The sequence below is a fragment of the Nannobrachium achirus genome, assembly GCF_963921795.1.
Source record: "Nannobrachium achirus genome assembly, chromosome: 24".
Classification (NCBI taxonomy): domain Eukaryota; kingdom Metazoa; phylum Chordata; class Actinopteri; order Myctophiformes; family Myctophidae; genus Nannobrachium; species Nannobrachium achirus.
The window spans coordinates 35,255,470-35,276,991 of NC_137831.1; the positions used below are offsets into that span (position 1 = coordinate 35,255,470).

A 21,522-nucleotide genomic window follows, 5' to 3' on the forward strand; every position below is an offset into this window, starting at 1 on the left:
GTTCTGTACACGATTCGTTCTAAAAGTGAGACCCGGGGATCCCCAGCTAAATTAGTTAACATGGCATCACAATGATTTTAACCACTTTAACCATATTTTATACGTTTGGCCCAAAATAGCAGATCTACAAGCTCAAAGCGCGTCACTTTGTGCCGTGCTATGAGCTTGTAGTTCGGCTATTTTTGGAAGAATCTTGACATTATGTGCAAATTTTTTAAGAATTAAAGGGAAGATTTTTAACCCAAATCTTTTGCTTCTCGAGGGTCTTTGACATGAAAAGGTTTGAGAACTACTGCTGTGCACTCAGTAAACAAATACTAAAAACAATAAACAGAGGAAAACACATACAGTAGAGGGTGCAAAACATACTGTAGACCAGCGGTTCTCAAACTATGGGTCCCAACCCAAAATGGGGTCGTGGGTAGGTGACAGTGGTGTCGTAGTTGATCTACAAGCTCACAACACATCGCGATGTGATGACTTGTGAGTTTGTAGATCGGCTATTTCCACTACTTTTGTGCATCACTTGTTTAATGAGGTAGGGTGTTAATAAAAAGGAAAGCAAAAAAGATTAAATATGGAGATTCAAGGTTTCTGCCTGACAACAACATGTAACACAGTAACAATATAGACTACATCAGATACTAATATTTCATAATTATACATTATATTTCTATATTATGATGAAGTTATTTTGAAATACGGAGATGTTTCTTTAGGTGCACAAGACCAGATTTAAGATAAATATTAATCGGTGTATAACACCAACCTGAATCTTTATAAAATAAATTATACATTTATAATTATAAATGTTTCTCTAAAAGTTTGTGTTTAATCATAAAACAATAACAAATGGTTGTTCAATGTCTATTAATCATATTCTACTATACATTTGGTCCTGACAAGTATAGTACACACACACACACACACACACACACACACACACACACACACACACACACACACACACACACACACACACACACACACACACACACATTTAGTAACACACATAATAAAAGACAAACACACACACACACACACACACACACACACACACACACACACACACACACACACACACACACACACACACACACACAGAGAGATTCAAGGTTTCTTCCAGACAGTAACAATATAGACTACATCTAGATACTCATATTTCATCATTATTCATTATATTTCTATATTATGATGAAGTTATATTTGATTGTAAACTGATGCTGCATTGTGTCATGTTTTCCTCATCAGATGTGTGTGAACTCACACTGGATCCAAACACAGCACACAGAAACCTCTCTCTGGGTGAGGACAACAGGAAGGTGACACTTGTGGAGGAGGAGCAGCCGTTTCCTGACCATCCAGACAGATTTGACTCCAGGCCACATGTTCTGTGTAGAGAGAGTCTGACTGGACGCTGTTACTGGGAGGTAGAGTGGAGTGGAGAGGTTGGGATAGCAGTGACATACAAAGGAATCAACAGGAGAGGAGAGGGTGATGGCTCTGGGTTAGGACACAATGACATGTCCTGGTGTCTGGTATGTGATGATGTTAACGACGTGTATGTTGTCTGTTACAATAAGAAGCAGACTGTCCTCCGTGTCGGTCCCTCTGGCTCCCACAGAGTAGCAGTGTATGTCGACTGTCCCGCTGGCACTCTGTCCTTCTACAGAGTGTCATCTGACAACCTGGCACATATGTACACCTTACAGTCAACATTCACTGAACCACTCTATTCTGGGTTTGGGTGCTGGAAGGTTACAGCAGGTCCTAGGATCACTTATGGTTCAGTGTCTCTGTGTCAGATGTAGGAGGTTCAGTAACATCCTGTGTCCTGTAGGAACACACACTGATGTGATGCTACACTATGTACACACCTCATAAAACTAACACATGTGCACACGTACACACACATGAACATGTGCACGCCCCATAAACATATCTACAAACACACACACACGATCACGCACACACATAAACACACAAGTAAACACAAAAACACATACAATATACACAATATACAGTAAACACACACACACACACACACACACACACACACACACACACACACACACACACACACACACACACACACACACACACTCAATAGTGCATGATGTGGAAACATGGTATGTCCAAAACCATCCTTTTTGTATATGAGCTTTTAGATCTGCTATTTTCACTACTTTTGCTCTTGTATGATGAAGCTGGACGTTAATTTACGGAAAGAAAACAAACAAACAAAAAAAAAACATATATAGTGTATATATAGTGTATATATAGTGAAATGTAAATAAAGCCAGGAAGTGATTATTGTTTTCAACAGCTGTTCATTTGACTCACAAAGACACCAGGATGTGATGTTTTTTATTTTTTATATATAATCTCACTTCAGTTGTATTGAGTCTCCTCTCCACTGACACAACCCCAAGTCATTATGTTGATTCCATGTCAGGTTTTCACTGCTCTCTAGTGAGGCTATAGTTACGGTGCATTTTAACAGCATGCAACAGCCAGACATATTTTCCGGAAGTGTGTTATTTGTCAATGGAACCCGGCAGCTACTGTCGATAGCAGGTGATGATGTGATGGTCGAAAAGTGGATGGAGGAACAAAAAAAAGAAAAAAAAAAATCATCTTCATCTGTAGCTTTGTTTACCTAATGGAGGACGTATGGTATACGGCCACTAGGAGATTGTTATCGCCCAGAGTAGCTGGCTGTTGCCCGCTGTTAAAACGTTACAACATGTGACTCTTAAATCTTTGCACTCCACTGATTTGTTTTTGGCCAAAATGTTGAGCATTTGTGAACCTGTTAATATTTAGACTTTGTAAATATGGTTCATTTGGGCTTCAGAGTGTGAAGACTGACCCATGTTCTGGGTTAGGGTTAGTTTATATTTGCATACTGTAATAACCAACCAGTGATGCATTGTGTTAAAGGAGTAGTTCACCCCCAAAATGACCTTTTTCTATTGATTAGTCACACCATGGAGACTTGAGTTCAATAATATCTTTTGTAGGCCTATTCGTCGCATTCCTAAGATAAAATAATTGATTATAGTAAATGTACCCCCATTGATTCTGGATGGGGACCCAAATGCATGGGCCTGGATGGTAGTGATGCGCGGTTCAGGTTTTTTTCATAACCTGCACGGCCCACAGCCCGCACTGAACGTAACCCGCCCGCCTTCACCGCAGGACAATATACAACGAATCTGCCCGCCCCGCAACCCGCATTTTAAAAAAAAGATGATATATCATCTCCACTCTTTATATATGGCTCTTCTAAGTACTCAAAGTCGTTTTACAGAAAGGTCTACAGTAGCACAATATTGTCATAGGCTAAATAAACAAACGTGGTGTTCAAAATGGGGTTCTTTTAACAGCAAAAAGACAATTCTCTCTAAATCGGGGGCATCGTCGGGGTAAGAATGGCGTTTCAGGTTTATGTCAATCATATTTATACAGCGCCTCGCACTTCAAACAGACAGCAAAAGACAGACAATATTAAATCCTGTTGGTTATTGATTAATCACCTCGAGACGAGGGAAGGGGCGACTCGAGGTGAGCGTTGTTAATTCAGTCAAAAATCCGTCTCACTTGTGAAAGTTGCGTTTCAAATCGTATCCGTTGACTGGCTGGTGATATAACTTAACTAACACAAAATATTTATAAACAGACTTGTGTGCATGACAGAGACATTTAAGTGAAATCCTGATCAGCGACACACGCTGAATTGCATTCTTCTCTGCTCACGTTGTGTGTCTGACAGGCCGCTATGTGAGCAAAAATGTTGGCAAATGTGGTTCGTGGCCCAATTGGGACGGTCCTCGCAACCAGGAGCGGAGGAGACACCTCGTTCCAAGCCTCTCTGGCGCATTTTAAAACTTGCTCTTATCTATTCAAATCGTTGTATTCTTATTCTTATAGGCCTACTCTTATTAAGAATAAAAGGCAAATAAGAGCAGGTGATTATTCTTATTTATTTTTTGCACATGAGAGTGGCGATAACCCGCCCGCCCCGCCGCCAATTGAGCCTGAAGTCTTGAACGCCTGTGCGGGCGGGTCAGCAGGCCCCGCGGTCAACGGGTCGGCCCGCGCATCACTACTGGATGGGGACCCAAATAAGGCCCTGGATGGGGACCCAAATAAGGCCCTGGATGGGGACCCAAATACACTTGGGTTAAGTAAATGTACCCCCCATTGATTCTCATCCAGGGCCTTGTATTTGGGTCCAGATCCAGACCCATGCATTTCGGTCCCTATCCAGAATCAATGGGGGTAAAATTACTATAATACATTTTTTGTTTTAGGAATGTGACAAATACAAAAAAATATTATTGAACTCAAGTCTCCATGGTGTGACTAATTTAATAGAGAAAAACTCATTTTGGGGGTGAACTACTCGTTTAATGTACATTTATTATGTGATATTCTTATGGTCTGTTACTTTTTTAAACTTTGTACTTTTAATAATAAAATAATGATGATCTGATTCTATATCTGATGTTCTTCACTTATTTATTGGTATTGGTTTTTGGACGTATTATTCCTTGAATCTCAAGGGCAATAGAGAGATTTTCTTTTCCAGGACAATTTTCACACAGACACATTTATGTTCAGACTGGCATGAAAACTGTTGGCACATTCATAGGTGGTTAAAAATGATTGTGTCTCAATGGAAGCTCTACCCTCTCAAATCTGAGAGATCCTGTGTTCAAATGCAGATGTCTGGTTATAGAAATTAATACACACAAAAGGTGCCATGTCATTGTAGCCATGTCATTGTACATATTAGCACATTTTGTTAAACCTCTCAGCTGGTACTCAGTATGTTACCTTCATTATTTCAGGAATGTCATCACAAACCAGAGCACAGACAGTTTGTGGACAGACTTTTTTTTATTAATACATCAATTGTTGTTCTACTGCATGAGCAAAATCCTGTTATTTTGTCCAATATGTATGGTAGTGGTAAATATGTTAATAGTTACACATTTGAAAGAGAAAGATATGTTAATGACACAGTGTGTTACATGTACTGTATTTTGTCTCTGACTGGTGGAAACCGCTTAGCCTTCGCTTAGCCTTTGTCCAGCCTTTGTGGATCTGCTATGTTGATGCTCTTACTGTATGTGATGCTGTAGTACAGTGTAGTGCAATCAAGTTGGGCTGTTGATTTACACAATAAGTTAAAACAAGGAGATAGAGGCCTCTGACAGGAACGATATGGACAACTAAATGGACATATTGTCTAGTCTGGCTTCATAAGTAGCTCTGTAACATTGCTGGCCATTTTGGAGGAAGAATGTAAACTACACGCAAAGTTAGGAAACTTAACTTGGGTCCATTATATCTCCCCTTTAATAATTGGTATTGTGTTTTATATCATGTTTATCGTTGATTAGTCACCTTTACAACGAGGTACAGCTTTTATGTATAGGACATTCATGGAATGAGCAACACAGCCAAACGTGTGGGTAGCCCCCCCCCCCCCCACACACACACACACACACAAAAAAAAAAAAAAGCGTGTAAAAATGGCCTTGATAGTGTTCTGTATTGTTCTGTATCGATATATACCTTTGTTGATTGGTGCATTGAATGACTACACTCTCCCACAATTAATTATAAAGAAAGGAAAAAACACTGAGTCAGGGAACCCCAAAACAAAACGAGAGTGAATGCCAGCAGAACAGTATTGCAGGCCATTTTGGCACATTTTGGGGGGCGCTACGCTACCCACAAGTGTAGCTGTGCTGCTCCACAAATGCCCAATGCTTACAAGCTGTACCTTGCAAGCATTGGGCATTTGTACACATGAACCAGCTTCCCGTGCGGTACACAGCATAACCTACTTTCACTTCCTTTATTCTGTTTCTCGGCAGAAGTCTTGTGACAGACACTCACGCTTTGAGGTTTTGTCAGAGAAGTGTCTTTCCAAGTAACCTTTCTTCACTATCAGTGTGTGTGTGTGTGTGTGTGTGTGTGTGTGTGTGTGTGTGTGTGTGTGTGTGTGTGTGTGTGTGTGTGTGTGTGTGTGTGTGTCAAACTGATAACTTTGACTGGGGAGAGAGTCTGGCAGATAAGTGGGTTATTGCTTGATCATTAGGCCTACATCCTAATGCAAAAGAATATATTTCTAGACTGTCAGTCATAATGTTATGCCTTTGGCTCATATAGGAAGTGACACATACTGTAAGAGCCTTTACACAGGGACACAGAGGAGGTGACACACAGGTGAGGCCAGAGGCGCCATTTCATAACAACTAGTGGGTGGCAAAAAAAGGTGACCATTGAAGCCTGACAACACATTAAGACATTAATTAACACATTAAGAGCTCAGCTGAGGCAGATTATACTGATTTCTACTACTTGACTCTACTGTTTTTGAATAGCCAAAATATGTGTCACCTCCTCTGTGTCCCTGTGTAAAGGTGCTCCTGGTTAATGGCAAGCCGTTTTAACATTTAATAGGTAGACTGACTATGTAAGTGTGTGATGTGTGGCAGGTGTGTGAGCTGAGGGAGTGATTGAGGAGGTGACCAGGAGGTGATGGTAGAGGAGCTCCTGCAGGATTCTCTCTCTGCTTTCAGACAGACTGCCAGCAAACATGGCATGCTTTGTTTTTGAGCAGCGCAAACCGCTTCTACATCTGGCTTTGTGTGTTATATGTATGTCTGTCTGTCCGTATGTCTGTCCCGCAGAGCTTGGCATTGGCCAAGCTTTGCTGGGACACTTAATGAAACAAACTCATAAAAGGCATCGCTCACACTGGTTGTGATTTTTGAATGACTTTGAACAGCGCTAACCGCTCCTACATCTGGCTTTGTGTGTATGTATGTCTGTCCGTATGTCCCGCAGAGCTTGGCATTGGCCAAGCTTCGTTGGGACACTTCATGAAACAAACTCATAAAATGCATTGCTCACTTCACACTGGGTGTGATTTTTGAATGACTTTGTGTTTGGTAGTAGGGGTGAGTGATATATTATTTGCTTCTCCTCTTCACCTGTTTTGATGGTAAGGAGTTATGGTAGGTTAAGTGTTGTCTTTTGGTTAGGCCTATAATATAATTTTTGGTTTGTTAGGTTATAGCTTTACTATTTGGTTATTATTTTCTAACAGCAAAACCACTAAAACATATTTATATAATTTCATGCTGACTTCCTGCTTGCTGGTGGTTCTTTGTGGAGCCTCGGTTCCCCTAGGCTGGGGCTGTAAAACTGTTACAATAACTAGAAAACGATACATAGTTGTATTTAGGTTATTATACCGAGTTGCAGAGGAGGAAGCTGCTATCAGAAGGTTAAAGCAGCAGATGGGATCTATTGATTCATCTCTATGAGGGCTACTCAAACTTTTTAAATTCAACCAACATTTGGTTCCATTTGTACACTCTCAGAAGAGTCCATTTGGTCCCTAACAATAACGAGAGAGAGAGAGAGAGAGAGAGAGAGAGAGAGAGAGAGAGAGAGAGAGAGAGAGAGAGAGAGAGAGAGAGAGAGAGAGAGAGAGACTATGAGATAATAATATTAGGCCTACATTCACTAAACTAAACAGTACTGAGGGAGAACGTGGCCTCAAATGCACTATAGCTCACTTCCTGAAAAGCTCTGTTCAGTCGTTTCAGTTGCAAATGCAACATTGTGATTGGTTGAAGACAGTTTCCTGTTCATTGGGCTGAACTGCATGAGGAAACAGGAAACCGGCAGCGTTCCCCGGCATGCGGGAGACATCACCCTTCAAGGCCGTTTACCAGACATACAGAGCCTGTTGGGCTCATATAGTATGTCGGGTTTGTGGCAACGCTTCCGTCGAAGTACAGATGTAGAGAGAGTATCGGTGGTGCTCACTCGAAAGTGAGGCCCAGGAATGTGACCATGAGTTTGTTTTGAAGTATAACTCCTTATAATAAATAATAACACCATTCAATTTCTCAACACCAAACCTTTCAGTCCCTCCAGAAAATGGGAACTACACGAGGGAGAAGGGACCCCCACTTTTCATAGATTTCATATTTGTTTGACAGAACTATAATGCTGGATTCATGTCAAATCCTGTAGGCCTTATTGCAGAACTTAAACCTTTCACTTTAACTTGACCTTTCACTCTGTACTTAGTCTGCTATTTTTTCCATCACAATGAGCCACTGTGAGCTTGTAGATCTTCTATTTTTTTGCTAGTTCTCCTCAGAATAGCGATGCTAGGGTTCAGGTGTTTAATGTAAAAGAAAAGAAAGTATATTAAAACAAGGATCCTATCACACAGAGATTTGGCGGCCCCCCTCTTGTAACTCTGAGGACCCTATAGGGGGTCCTGGACCCCCTGTTGAAGACCCCTGTTTTAGTGTTTGTGGCGCTCACAACCTGAGCCAGAGATGAATGATACATTTGCAAACTCTCATATTTATAAATGGATAAAATGAACACTGCAGGTTGTCCTGTAGAAGAAGCTCTCATACAATGTGTGTAGGCCTATCTAAAAGAAAACGTTTTATTGCATTTATGTATACGGGGAAAGTAGCCTAAACATAATACATGAAGACGTTAGCAATAACAGAAACAAAAGGAGAATGTATCCTACAAAAGTAATGATTTAATCCATAAGGTGAATAAAAACATGTAAAACAGAGATGTCCTTATAGTTATAAAGCCATTAGTCAAATGTGAAGTGAAAGGGAATTGTTTGTTATGCTTTTCTGCATTAGTCTCTGCAGTAAGGCCTACTTAGTAGGCCTACTATGGTGTTGAGGTTCAGTAAAAGAACAGTATATGGCACACATACAACTGTGTCCCTTTAGCTTACTGCATACTGCCACCTAGTGGCTTAAATACATTTATTTCTCCAACTAAGTGCAAATCAGCGTCACATCAACTATTAAGAAAAGCCACCGTGTTGTTGTTGCTGTTTGGAGCTCATGGTGTCACCAGCTGTCCGCAGTCATAGTGTCCCAACAGGACAAGTATTCTCTTCCAGCTTCAAGCGACCACAGGACATCATGCGGAAGAGGAGGAAAAGAGGCCGGAGTGAAGCCTTCAGCAGCCCCGCACAGAGAGCCTCGTCCCCGGGCTGCGGGCAGCCCTTCTCCCCGTGGACAACCTGGACCACCTGGACTGGAGCCACCTCAAGGACCCCATGAGAACCACTGGGCTACACATCATTACAGGTAGCCTATATAGATTAGGCTGTTACACCACAGTAACTTGAACACAAGTAGGCTAGTCTACAAACATCAGAAGGTTATAAGATTCAAAAGGTTTTAATTATCACTATTAATGTGTAGTAGTGAAATGGTGTTGACAGCCAGACTGTCTAACAAGTAATGTCCACGTTCTGCAAGGGGAGGCTCTCTCCATTCCGACATGTCGCCACTCCGAAACCCTTCTGCAAGCATTAGTAATAATGTGTAAAAACATAAGTGAAGAAATCCTGAAATAAATAGGCTACAAACGTGATCATGAGGTGAGAGAGAGAGAGAGAGAGAGAGAGAGAGAGAGAGAGAGAGAGAGAGAGAGAGAGAGAGAGATGCAGGTTTAATGTCAGTGTTGTATAGAAGGTCTATGAATTGAGTACAAAAGGACCCCAATGTAAACAAGCCATAGTGCTTTTTATTAGTAGACCTTGTATCTGAACTGTACTGTGCTTTTCCTATGCAAACTGCTAATTTTAATCAATCAAATGTGGACGTTTCATTTTAAAGAAGCATCAACAACTTAAACATTTCTACCTCCCACTTTAGAAGCCTCTGTCCTTCTGTGAGGATGACTCCCTGTTTGATGAAGATGAAGAAGAGATGAAGGCTCCACTGCTGCAGGTGGGTTTCTCTGCATCCAAACTTTAATGTCACATTATTCACATTATTTATGTCCACAACACACAGGTCATCAACATGTCCGTACATGGACAAAATGTGTCCGTGGCAAGACTTGGTCTTGTCCTTGGTTTGTTTTACACAACATTATAATGTTGTTATTTTGATCATAAGACCCAAATACCATCTCCAGGTTTTCTTCAGAATATGTACTGATTATGGCACATTAGGAGTCCAACTAGTACTAGTGATTCTCAAATGTTTTATTTGCAAGGACCCTGTTATCTGAGATTGTACAAATGGAACCAAGTGGTTCAAAATTTGGTTCCATTTGAAATTCTTTAGAGTTGCCAGACCTGTTATGTTCATTCAGGGCTCAAATAGATTTTTTTACAAAAATGTCCAGCACAACTCCACCAGAGTCAGGTTAAGCATGACGATGAACCCTGCCACAACATTATCAACTTGTCTCATCTGTGTCTGTTCAGTAACTAATGTACCAGCCCCCATAGCGCCCCCTGTCTGTGAGAAGTACCCGGCCGCATGGAGCCTGAAGACCAGGGTCCTGTTCACCTCCCAGCTGCCGTTCTCCTGGGCAGAGCAGCCCCGAGCCCAGGAGGAGGCTGCTGGTCTGATGCAGCAGTGCAGAGCCCAGTACACCACCCTGTACCCACAGCATACAGGTACTGTAGAGCCCAGTACACCACCCTGTACCCACAGCATACAGGTACTGTAGAGCCCAGTACACCACCCTGTACCCACAGCATACAGGTACTGTAGAGCAGTGGTTCTCAACCTGTGGGTCGTGACCCCCAGGGGGGTCCCCAAATTATTTGAGGGGGTCCACAGATGATTAACTTAATGTGCAACATTGTTTTCTCACTCAACGGTAAACAAACCAACATAAAGCTTAAGTGTATAGAGGGTATCTGCACATTTCTAAAGTGACAATTTAAGGACTTTTCAATAGCTCTAAAATGACAAATTAAACATTGGCCAAATTGTCAAATATTATTTTTGAAAATAGCAGATCTACATGCTCACGACCGCTGCGAGGCGTTGTGAGCATGTAGATCTGCTATTTTCACAATAGAACTGTGTTATACAAAATGTAATTCCTCAACTCTTAGTACTTGTCAGGGTGGGGGTCCCCAGTTTAAATATGATTATTTTGGGGGTCACGGCCTGAAAAGGTTGAGAACCACTGCTGTAGAGCCCAGTACACCACCCTGCCCCACAGCATACAGGTACTGCTACCCATAGACATAGAAAGGTAGACGCCTCCTTCGGCTCTGGGGTGTCTGTATCGTGGGCTCCATTTTGGCGGTGGGCAACCTTCCACATGTGTCACAGAAACGGAAGTTAGGTAATCCCAGCGTGATCTAGGTAGGCCAGTCAGAGGCAGGACGGGGGCGGGTCTTTTCACAACCCAGGGTGCGTTCGGATATAGGAACTGAGTGCACTGCCCTCTGGCCGTTGGTTTATTTGAGCGCACCCTAGATTCTGACAAGTCACAGAAAAGATGTGCTGTGATTGGCCAGTAGTCACTTTGAGTGGCAGCGTGTCTTCCACACTCCCGTTTTTACAGGTCACTCCAATGAACTGCAGCGGTGAATGCTACCTCACTGCTGGTCAACCCACAGGTCAACACCCCCAAAGTGGGTCACGTGGCATTAAAGTTCCCAGTCGATTTTCATTATAGAAGCCAGCATTTCTTCTATGGAAGCTTGTTGCACAGTGAAAATAGTCCATTTACATGCTCTCAGTGTGTCTATGATGAAGTCACCATACAATCTACAAATCAAATTATAATTCAGAAACACTCAGTCATAATAAATCATAATCATTTAGCATTCCCTTTTAATGGCGTTTGTTCTCCTTGTGGTCAGACTTACTGTACGTACACATTGATTGATTGAACACTTTATTAGCAGTTTGTATAGGAAAAGCACAAGACGGTACAGTTCAGATACATGGTCTACTAATAGGATTTAACCCCAAGAAAGCACTATGGCTTGTTTACATTGGGGTCCTTTTAACATGAAGATAGTCTATATACAGAGCTGCAGCGGTGGCTGACTGGATGATGCATTGACCATCAGAGAGACTCCTGTTGCATGTCTCTACATGTTGCTGTCTAACATAAAGAACTAAAGTAATGAGATGACATGCAGAAAACACCCTGAGGTAGTGAAGGTAGAGCAGAGAGAGATGAGTCACCTGGACCGTGTTTCTCTACTTCTGGTCCATGTCTCAGTATAGGGTCAACACAGGGTTTGATTGATTGATTGATAAGACTTTATTAGAAGTTTGCATAGGAAAAGGTACAGTTTCATGACGGTACAGTTCACTGGTATAAGGTCTACTAAAAGGCGATCCTAGAAAAGACTAAGCTTATTTCCACAGGAAACCAATAAAGTATCTCATATAACACTGAATGACAGACGAATAGAACACAGTACTATGCAGTAGATATAGTCAGAAAAAAATAAGAAAGAACAAGAAACAGTAAGGCAAACAGAAAGTATATACAAAGAAGGGGCAGGGGAGGGTAGGGCTGGGCTGGGCTAGGTTTGTATTTATTCCCAGTTTCGGACGGCTGCTGCCTGTAAGTGGTTTTTCAGGGCGATTTTAAAGGATGCTAGTGATCCACACTCCTTTAAGACCTTTGGTAAGGCATTCCACATTTTTGTGGTATAGCAGAAGAATGAGTTTGACCCTTTCTTTGATTTGACTCTGGGTTGAACGTGATCTGTGGCGGTGCCTCTGGTGTCGTAGAATACTTTCTTATTTAAACCTTTTTCACCCTCAAAATGACTTTTTTTCCTATCGATTGCTCACCCCATGGAGACTTTTTAGTTTGTGTTGCATTCTTAAGCCCATAATGATTATCCTCATGGTTATTAAAGTGTGTCCTTTGCATCTCCTACCAGATTCATTAGGGTATTTATGATTACAAATCATTGGCTTAGGAATGCGACACAAAACTACAAAATATACACGAATCTAAGTCTCCTTTAGTGGCGAAAAATCTGGGAACTCAGATTCAGTCCATAGTGTGAATAATCGATAACAAGAAATGTAATTTTGGGGGAGAACTACTCTCTTAAATCAATGTTCTGTTTGTTATGATAGTGTTTTGGTTGTCATAGCAACTTGACGTATGCAACTGTTGTAGTGACGTATGATTGGCTGGAAATTCATCTCCTAGACGTGTGAAACAAGCAGACCAACCAACCATGTCTCTCTGTGTGTCTGCAGCTCAGTCTGTCTGTCTTCTGGAGAGTTCATACAGGTAGTTGTAAACATTTAGCAGAGCCAGTGATGTCAATGGGAGAGCATTTTTACTGTTCAATACCAGTTATTGTTCCTCCCAGGGACCCTGTTAAGAAAGTGTGAGCTTGACAGCAGAATGTACCTTCATTCAAAACATGATTTATGACTGGTGCTAGATGTTAGTCTGGATCCAGGCTGTTTTAGTTTTAGTCATTAGTCTTTTGAATAAAATGTAATTTAGTATGTCCAGTTTTAGAATCTGCCCTCATAGATACAATTCTACTTTAGTGTGACTGCGTCCTCACAGTCCTTTTATTGGAACACAACCGCTACCACTCAATTCACAATCATTCACAAAACATAGTAAATTACTATACAGCAGGTGTGGTTTCCTATGAAACAAATCAACAGAAAAACTAAGATGTGAAGGACCATACAAAGAAGAAATGTTGTTGCTCAAATTGATCCCAAGGTGGCTCTCTAACACCACAGTAGGTACATCATCATTATGCAGTTGGCACTGGCAAAATTTGTCACAACACAACCAGACAAACTAATAGCAATGGATGTCAACAACACAGAAATATGTACCTAAACTATGGATGATTACTGGATGTAGTGGAGTCTATTATTAAGTATTAACATATTAAGGGAGCCCAAAGAGGAGAGTCTTCTGTGTTGAATGGAGAACAGATCTATATGAGTCATCTGGTGTTAAACACTGATCTACAAGCCATCAATGTGTGGCCATGCAACACATTGTTGTCTTGCAGTGAGAGCTGGCTCAAAGCCAGCAGCTTTGTCCGGCAGGAGAGCTCACAGGCAGGGAGGAGAAGTACACACACTCCATGCTCATCTCTGGCAGCTTGTTTTGTAAATGATCTGTACATTTTAGTTAACAAAGAGACCATGCAGTTGATCTTGATTCATTTCACATATCAACACCAGGGCCGCTGCAAGCCATGTTGGTGCCGACGCACAACTGGCCGCCAGGTGCAAAGTTTACTTTGTGGAGTCTCTACTTGCATAAAGTAAGTTCTGATAGTATCTTATACTGAGTCTGAATCTCTCTCTGTCTCTGTCTCCCTCCTATAGGCTGGTAGTGTAAATGAAGACCCAGGTACATTCTACCTTGCTGGATGTGTGCAGTGTGGAGATCACAGGTACAGATCTACCCTCTCTACTCTTTCTAACACAACATTACATACGTTAGTGATGCACGGCTCAGACCGCCTAACTCCACATGAGAGTCTATCAGAACACAATCCTCCCGACACATTTTCATGCACATAAAACAACCCAACCAACCCAATAGCATCGTTGTCTGTTTAGAACTCAATTCATTCAACATTTCCAGCACAACAAAGCTTTAGATTTGATGTTCAACTAAATCACAAGAACAGCTTGTTAATCATAGAGCAGCAACCTGAAGAGCATAAACTAAGTATTAACCTTAGTGTAGGTATTGTATACTGTAGGTATCCACTGGTTACTAGACTAAAGATGAACCTTATTTTAGGTGATGTATACAGTAGCTACTTTATGTTTATGTGACACTGGTTGTGACAGCAGAACACTGTTGTGTTTTGGAAAAGTGGAACTTATTTGTAGGATTAAGGACAAATTCTACTTGCTTCATGAGGTCCCACTAGACTAGAGTCAGGTAAATGTTGTCAGCAGCTCCAGTTCTGCAGACATCTGCATGTCTCTCACATGTTTGACCTCAACCTGCATCTGCTGGAACAGAAACATGGACACTGTTTGAGCAGAGCTGAGAGGACATCCATCGACAGATAATATTTCTAGGGATCCTGGTACAAACAGCAGCTCATGTAATGCCCTGGATGCCTAATGGACCTCTGGTTGTCCCTAATACAGCACCTAGCGGACCCCCGTCGAGGAGAAATCACCCATTTACAGGGAGCGGAGTGGGCTTGAGAGGAAATAAGGGTTAGTAGTATTAGCGACAATACTAGGGAGTTTCCACAAGGTACCGTAAATGAGCCTGGCACAGAAGAGCAGGATCTAGCAGGATAGAGTAGAGAGAGGGACGGGTGGCTCTACAGCAGCAACAGATCTCATTTTTGAGGGGGTCCCATGAAAACATGATCAACAGACATAGATACATACAATACAAGTAGACACATGCACACTGACAGGTAGCTTGCACACTCTCTCCCACCCGGGGAAATATCGCTCTTTCGAACGACCGTCATTTCGACAAAGGAGCGTCGGGAGGGTTAGTGACTCACCCCACGTAGGTTAGGTTTAGGGTAAGGGTTAGAGTTGGGTGTCGAAAAGATGACACGTAGTAACAGCAGACAACCCACCAACCGCCTCACCATCAGATGTTAAACAACAGAAGAGATAAAAGGGCACAGGGAAAAATACATCAGTTACATGTCCCTACAAGTACAGTCAATTTAGAAGCATAAACCAGTAAGACTACCTAATTGGGAGATAAGTGACCGTCAGGTCGCATGTATACACGCAGTCTCATGTTGGCGTTAGAACAGGGGCATGTGAGAAATCAGGGGTTGCGGTTTGCCAGCCAAGGAGTGTGTGTGCAAAGTTTGGCATGGATAGGGGAAACGGTGCCGGAGATAAGAGTAGGGCCAAAAGTGTGACGTGACATGATGGACAGGCGGAGGGACTGACTTACAGACAGCCGGTGGAGGTTTTCATAGTAACTTGCAACCTAACGGTCACAACAAGTTGTATCAAGTTTGAAATATAGGCCCATCAACAGGCCCATGTTGTTCAGGAGAGCACCCAGCAGGGGGAGCATCTGAGCAACTGTCCTATTGGACCATTCAATAAGGGACAGATTAAACACCTCTCCCCCTCATCAACCATACTGTATATTTCCTTCTTCTCACCACCTGCTCCAGAAGAAACAGATTCACCATCTCATTCCCCCAACATCGGCCTCCCTTAATCCCATGCACCATCATACTGTATACCCTAGACCCTCATGGAAGATGTAAGTGAAGAGGAGAATTAGAATGGAGAAGATGACCATGAACTGTGAGAATCATAGGGATAGGATAGATACTGGAGGCTATAGAGTCAAGAGGGATACCAGTCTGTTCGCCCTCCCGGCCATTGGCCTCGGGCGTCTATCCGGCGTAAAGGTACACAGTCCTAAATGTAACCTCAATAAAACAATTAAAACCTAGGCTTTCAAATAATTGTATTATATTTGGATTTGAGATTTAGTGGAGTAGAAGTAAAAATATTGGAAATTGGAAATACCCCAAAATTGTACTTAAGTACAGCACTTCAGTAAATGCACTTGGTTACTTTCATGTCATATTAGCTAATTATTTTATACAGAGTTTAGGTCATATTCTGCAGTGGCTGGCTTGCCTAACTGGTAACTCTAAACTGTCTAACCCTAAACTTATTTCTCATCTTATCCTCAGTAAAACAAATAGCCTACAGGTATACAAACACCATCCCACCGAGCGGACAGTGTGGTGGGTGTGAGGTTGGAGGATTAGGCCGAACGGCCAGGAGGGTGAACAGATTGGTTACCGTCAAGAGAAGGAGGCTGGCTGATTACCTTGTATTACTTTATTTAACATTCAATACTTTGTTTTATTCGCTTATCTTTTATTTTAACACATATAGGATTGGGGAGTCATCTGTGTTGGATTTGTAGTTCTGTACTTGGTACAGGCAGTGAGAGAGGTGAAATGTGTGTTCTGTGTTGACCTTAAAAGTATAGAGATTGTTTACTGAGAGTACAGCAGTGTCAGCTGAGGACAAACCTCAAGCTCGAGTGAAACCTGACACCGCAGAGAGAGGACAATGATACACCACCCACATTTTTATAACTCGATACAGTAAGCTTGTCATTATTGATAAATACACCCTGAAAGGGTGATGCGGACCCTGATGTGAACCCCAAACAGATCAGTAGTCTTTGAAGCCAACCCTAACCCGCCCCAAACAGCAGATAACCCTGTAGGTTTGCAGGTATGGGATTAAGCAATGCATCACTAATGTGTGTTTCACTCTGCTCTTTAGTGCTGGAATGCACACACCCTGCCTTAGAACAAGGTACATTTTGTATCCCTGGAGTGGACTTTGAGCAGCACACCAGCACCAAAGTAAAATGTAATACTTTGTTTTCGCTCCACGTTGTGAGCTTGAAGATCGGCAATTTTTTTTATTCATGGAAGTCGTGACTCATAATAATTAGTCTGTGACCCACAAATGGGTCCCGACCCACTGTTTGGGAACCAGTGATCTAGTGAGTGTGTGAGGAAGAGCTACCAGGCTCACTACGCCACCTGTAGGTGGTGATGAAAAACACTTGACCAAGGACCTTGATCCATTGAGCATGATTATTTTATTTTAATCAGTCAATCAAGTGTGTTCCGGCTTGGATTAATGGAACAAATATAGTATACTTTCAGTTCTTATTCTAGACAGGGAGAAATCTGTAAAAACCTGATTAAAGGGTGTACCAAACTTTTCTCAATTGATTCTTATGTATTTTGACCTGTAGAATCCATTTCTGCAATATACATTTTTATATTGTGCATAATTAATGAGATAATTAGCATATTATGCACAATACAACAATATACTTGGCAGAAATGGATTCTACAGGAAGAATTACATAAGGATCAACTGAGAAAAGTTTGGTAAACCCTTTTATACACTTTTGATGCATTTCTTCCTGTTCTTTCTGCCGATGTGTCAAATTATTTGTAACATGGGTGGAAATGACAGGACAAAATGGATTGTACAGGTCAAAATACATAAGAATCAATTGAGAAAAGTTTGGTACACCCTTTAATCAGATTTTTACAGATCTTTCCCTGTCTATTCATCGTGTTCATTATGAAAGCAACATTTTCAAGGTTTAAAAAAATATAAAGACCCATATTGTAAAATATACACATATATTAGAAAAAAATAATAATAATAATTAAACTCGAATGGGCGCTGTCGTTCCAATGAAAGAGGCTGAAGTTTGTCCCTTGGTTTCACCAGTTGTTGACATAGAAAGGGAGAAACTAGATCCAGGCATAGAAATCGACGTCGATAGAAACCGCCGTTTATGTGCGCTCCAGATTTGAGACTAGCGTTACGGGAGCTGCTGCTACTGTACACACATACGTCCCATGCCACCCCATAATATAACAATAGACAGGTTGAATCATACTTCTGTTAGCCACAGTGGTGTGATTTGGATTTTAGATATATATATATGGTGAAGAAATTGTTTGGTAAGGAATTTATTCCCAGATTTGACAGTTATTCTGCTAGTTTTCCCTGACTATTTAAACCACCCTTGCTATAATGAGAACATGGGCTAATGTGCTAGTGCGTGCTGTGGTTGTGTGTGTCCTGCCAGCAGCTCACTGAGTCTGTGACTGACTGTGTGCCGTGCATTCCAGCCACTCCTGTGAGTGTGACTTGACGTTCAGGTGGTAACAGTGCTCTATGCATGCCGTGGTGGTTCATTCCTACTGCTCACTGTGTACGCTCCAGTGACGTTGTTTAGGCAGAAACAGTTCTTATTTTCACAATAAATTTTCACCCGCCTGTGTTTAGTCGTGCACCGCCCGTTCCCGCAAATTCATAATAGTATACTGTATATTCCGCCCGTTTTCACCCATCAAACACAGTGCCCCGACCCGTTGCAGGACTCTGATGTAGACATTACTTTGAAGAGTCAGGACCTCTCAAGCTCAAGGTTGTACCACAGCACACAACTAAACTCTGCAAAACGTACTGTAATAAGCATGTAAACGAGGATCACACAACTAGAATTAACTTTAAGATAACATACAAACGATACATTTAACACGCGCACAAACGCACGCACGCACACTCACACACACGGCGGCAGTGGCTTAGGCCAGGGTAGAGTGGCTGCTTGGCAACCAGAATGTTCCCAGTTCGATCCCAGGCTCCCCCACTGTTACTGTCGAAGTGTCCTTGAGCAAGACACTGAACCCCATTTGCTCCCGATGAGTAGGTGGTCACGCATGGTTTCCTCCGTCGTCTGTTTATGAATGACTGTGTGTGTGTGTGAATGGGTGAATGTATTGCACAATCTCTGTAAAGCGCCTTGGATAAAGGCAGGGGCGTCACAAGGGGGGGGGGGGGGGGGGGGGGGACTGAGTTACTAGGGCCCAAGGTGGAGGGGCCTTAATCATTTTATTCTTTAGCTATTAAAAAATAGCAGATATACAAGCTCACAACGCGGCACCGAGTGCCGCGCTGCGAGCTTGTAGATCTGCTATTTTTGAAAAGTCTGGAAAATGTATGCAAATCTGGGGGGGTCCCTGGAACTAAATATTTTGAGATGGGGGTCCGTGGCCAAATACATATCATTTTGGGGGTCCTTCACATGAAAAGGTTTGTGCACCACTGACACAGAAACATAGGTTTTTCAAAAAACCTTAGAAGGATTTTAAATATTCAAAGACTGCACACATTTTCACATTTTTTCAAAAATAGCAGATCTACAAGCTCGAGTGCCGCGCTGTGAGCTTGTATATATATATTTCAATAGTTAAAGTACCCAAGGCCCAGAATTTGGTGCGACACCCCTGGATAAAGGCATTATATAAATGCGCCATTTACCTCACACAATTTGAAAAGGGCAATAGTGACTCGTATGGGATTGAATTTATATTTTAATAATCTTCCTTGTAGCATGAAACTATCGTGATGCATCAGGACACATCTACCTAGGCTAGGTGTGACACGTACTGCATTCCTTCAAATCCTGCCATGCTCTTTAATTATCTAATCACTCATCATGTTCAGTATCTGTTTTGTCTGTCAGGTTTATTTCCTCCATCGTTCCATTAGTACGCATACCTTACTTCACACCTACTTATGGAATCACAACTATGTTCAAAGAGTATTCATGGAAACCACAACTATTATAGATACCTTGCCAGAAGACTAGAACTGGTAGAACTGGATCCCTCCTGTCCTCAAGTAACACTGTCCTCACTCAGCCAGTATGTTTAATGACAGACGTGCATTGGGCATTCCATTATCTGTTTTGACTGTTTGACTGTCAGGCACACCTTACAACACACCTGCACCTGGAATCACAACAATGTCATAAGCCTTTCTCATCAACATACAGTAGGACACTCGTTCACCTTAAAGGGATATTTCATTCGTTCTGATGAGGAAGATGTGTAGTTCATACCAACCGTATGGTAGTTCATCAGATTAAAAACCCCAAATAAATAATAATGGCACTGCATAAAAGAGGCTGCAGCAGCTGGGTATAAGGATCTGCAAAATGTAATTAATATGCTACTTTAGTGTCCACCTTTATGTTTTAATATAACAGTTCACTAAAATATGTTGTATTTGTTCTATCAACAGGGATGGACCTCAATACAAATTTGTATTGAGCAGAGGATATTGTGTATGACCATTTATAAAGTATAGTTTGATTACTTTTGACACACTGAATACACTTATAGGTGTACACTTATACTGAGTGTTGGTCTGTTTACTGTTGAGTGAGAGAACAATGTTGCACATTAAGCTAATCATCTGCTGACCTCCCAAAATAATTCTTGAGAACCACTGTCCTGAACTACGGGTAGGCCAAATGGCAAAAATATAAATAATTAATCGCGATTAACATAACGGCGGTTTAATCACGATTAAATTAGTTAACTCGGACGGGTGCATCTCTCCATTCCGACATGTCTCCTTTCTGACAGACACTAACCCTATCTCTTACCCTAACCCTAACCTTAACCTCTATGGACGTGTTGCCACTCCGACAATAAGAAGTCACTGTCGGAGTGGCGACATGTCGGAATGGAGAGAGCCCCCCCAACTCGGACAGCCCTAATATAAATTATATGGTAATGTCACAGTCAACAGTTGTGCAACAGACACTGCTTTGTACGCACACACCTACCTTCCATGGGCGGGTGAGCAACAGACACACACACACACACACACACACACACACACACACACACACACACACACACACACACACACACACACACACACACACACACACACACACGTGTGTCACATCCGGTTTTAGCCGTGGGGGAAAACAAAACACTTTCCCCCATAGACTAATACAGCGTACATCGTACACTATCTTTTAAATCACTTTCAGAGCGATTTTTTTCGACGATCGAAACATCGACAGCCAAGAAAAAACCATCTGAAGGACATCTGGAACGCAATTGTTTACTCGCCTTTGGAAAGTTTACCTATTATTTAGATATATGAGACGACTATGAATGGCTAGCCTAGCAGTATCTGCACTCCGAATACATGAGCAGGCCGTGTTTTTTTCAATAACATTTTTCATTGATTTCTAAATGTTTGGGGGGGAAATGAAAATGATTAAAATTAAATACAATAAAAGATTATAAAAAATAAATGAGAAAGGTTATTGAAAAAACAC

The 21,522-nt window shown here is 41.8% G+C and overlaps 2 protein-coding genes across 4 annotated transcripts in view; both read left to right on the forward strand.

Moving 5' to 3' along the window:
- The window catches only part of LOC308280252 (NACHT, LRR and PYD domains-containing protein 3-like), a gene marked incomplete at both ends in the record, with an annotated part of 34,028 nt that extends 32,217 nt beyond the window's left edge, over positions 1-1,811 (forward strand). Inside the window, one exon of the mRNA XM_080720513.1 lies at positions 1,252-1,811. Within this exon, the coding sequence (XP_080576639.1) occupies positions 1,252-1,811 (560 nt within the window). The remainder of the gene's footprint in view (positions 1-1,251) is intronic.
- The window catches only part of LOC308309304 (C-type lectin domain family 10 member A-like), a 281,075-nt gene that overhangs the window by 51,726 nt on the left and 207,827 nt on the right, over positions 1-21,522 (forward strand). The window lies entirely within an intron of this gene.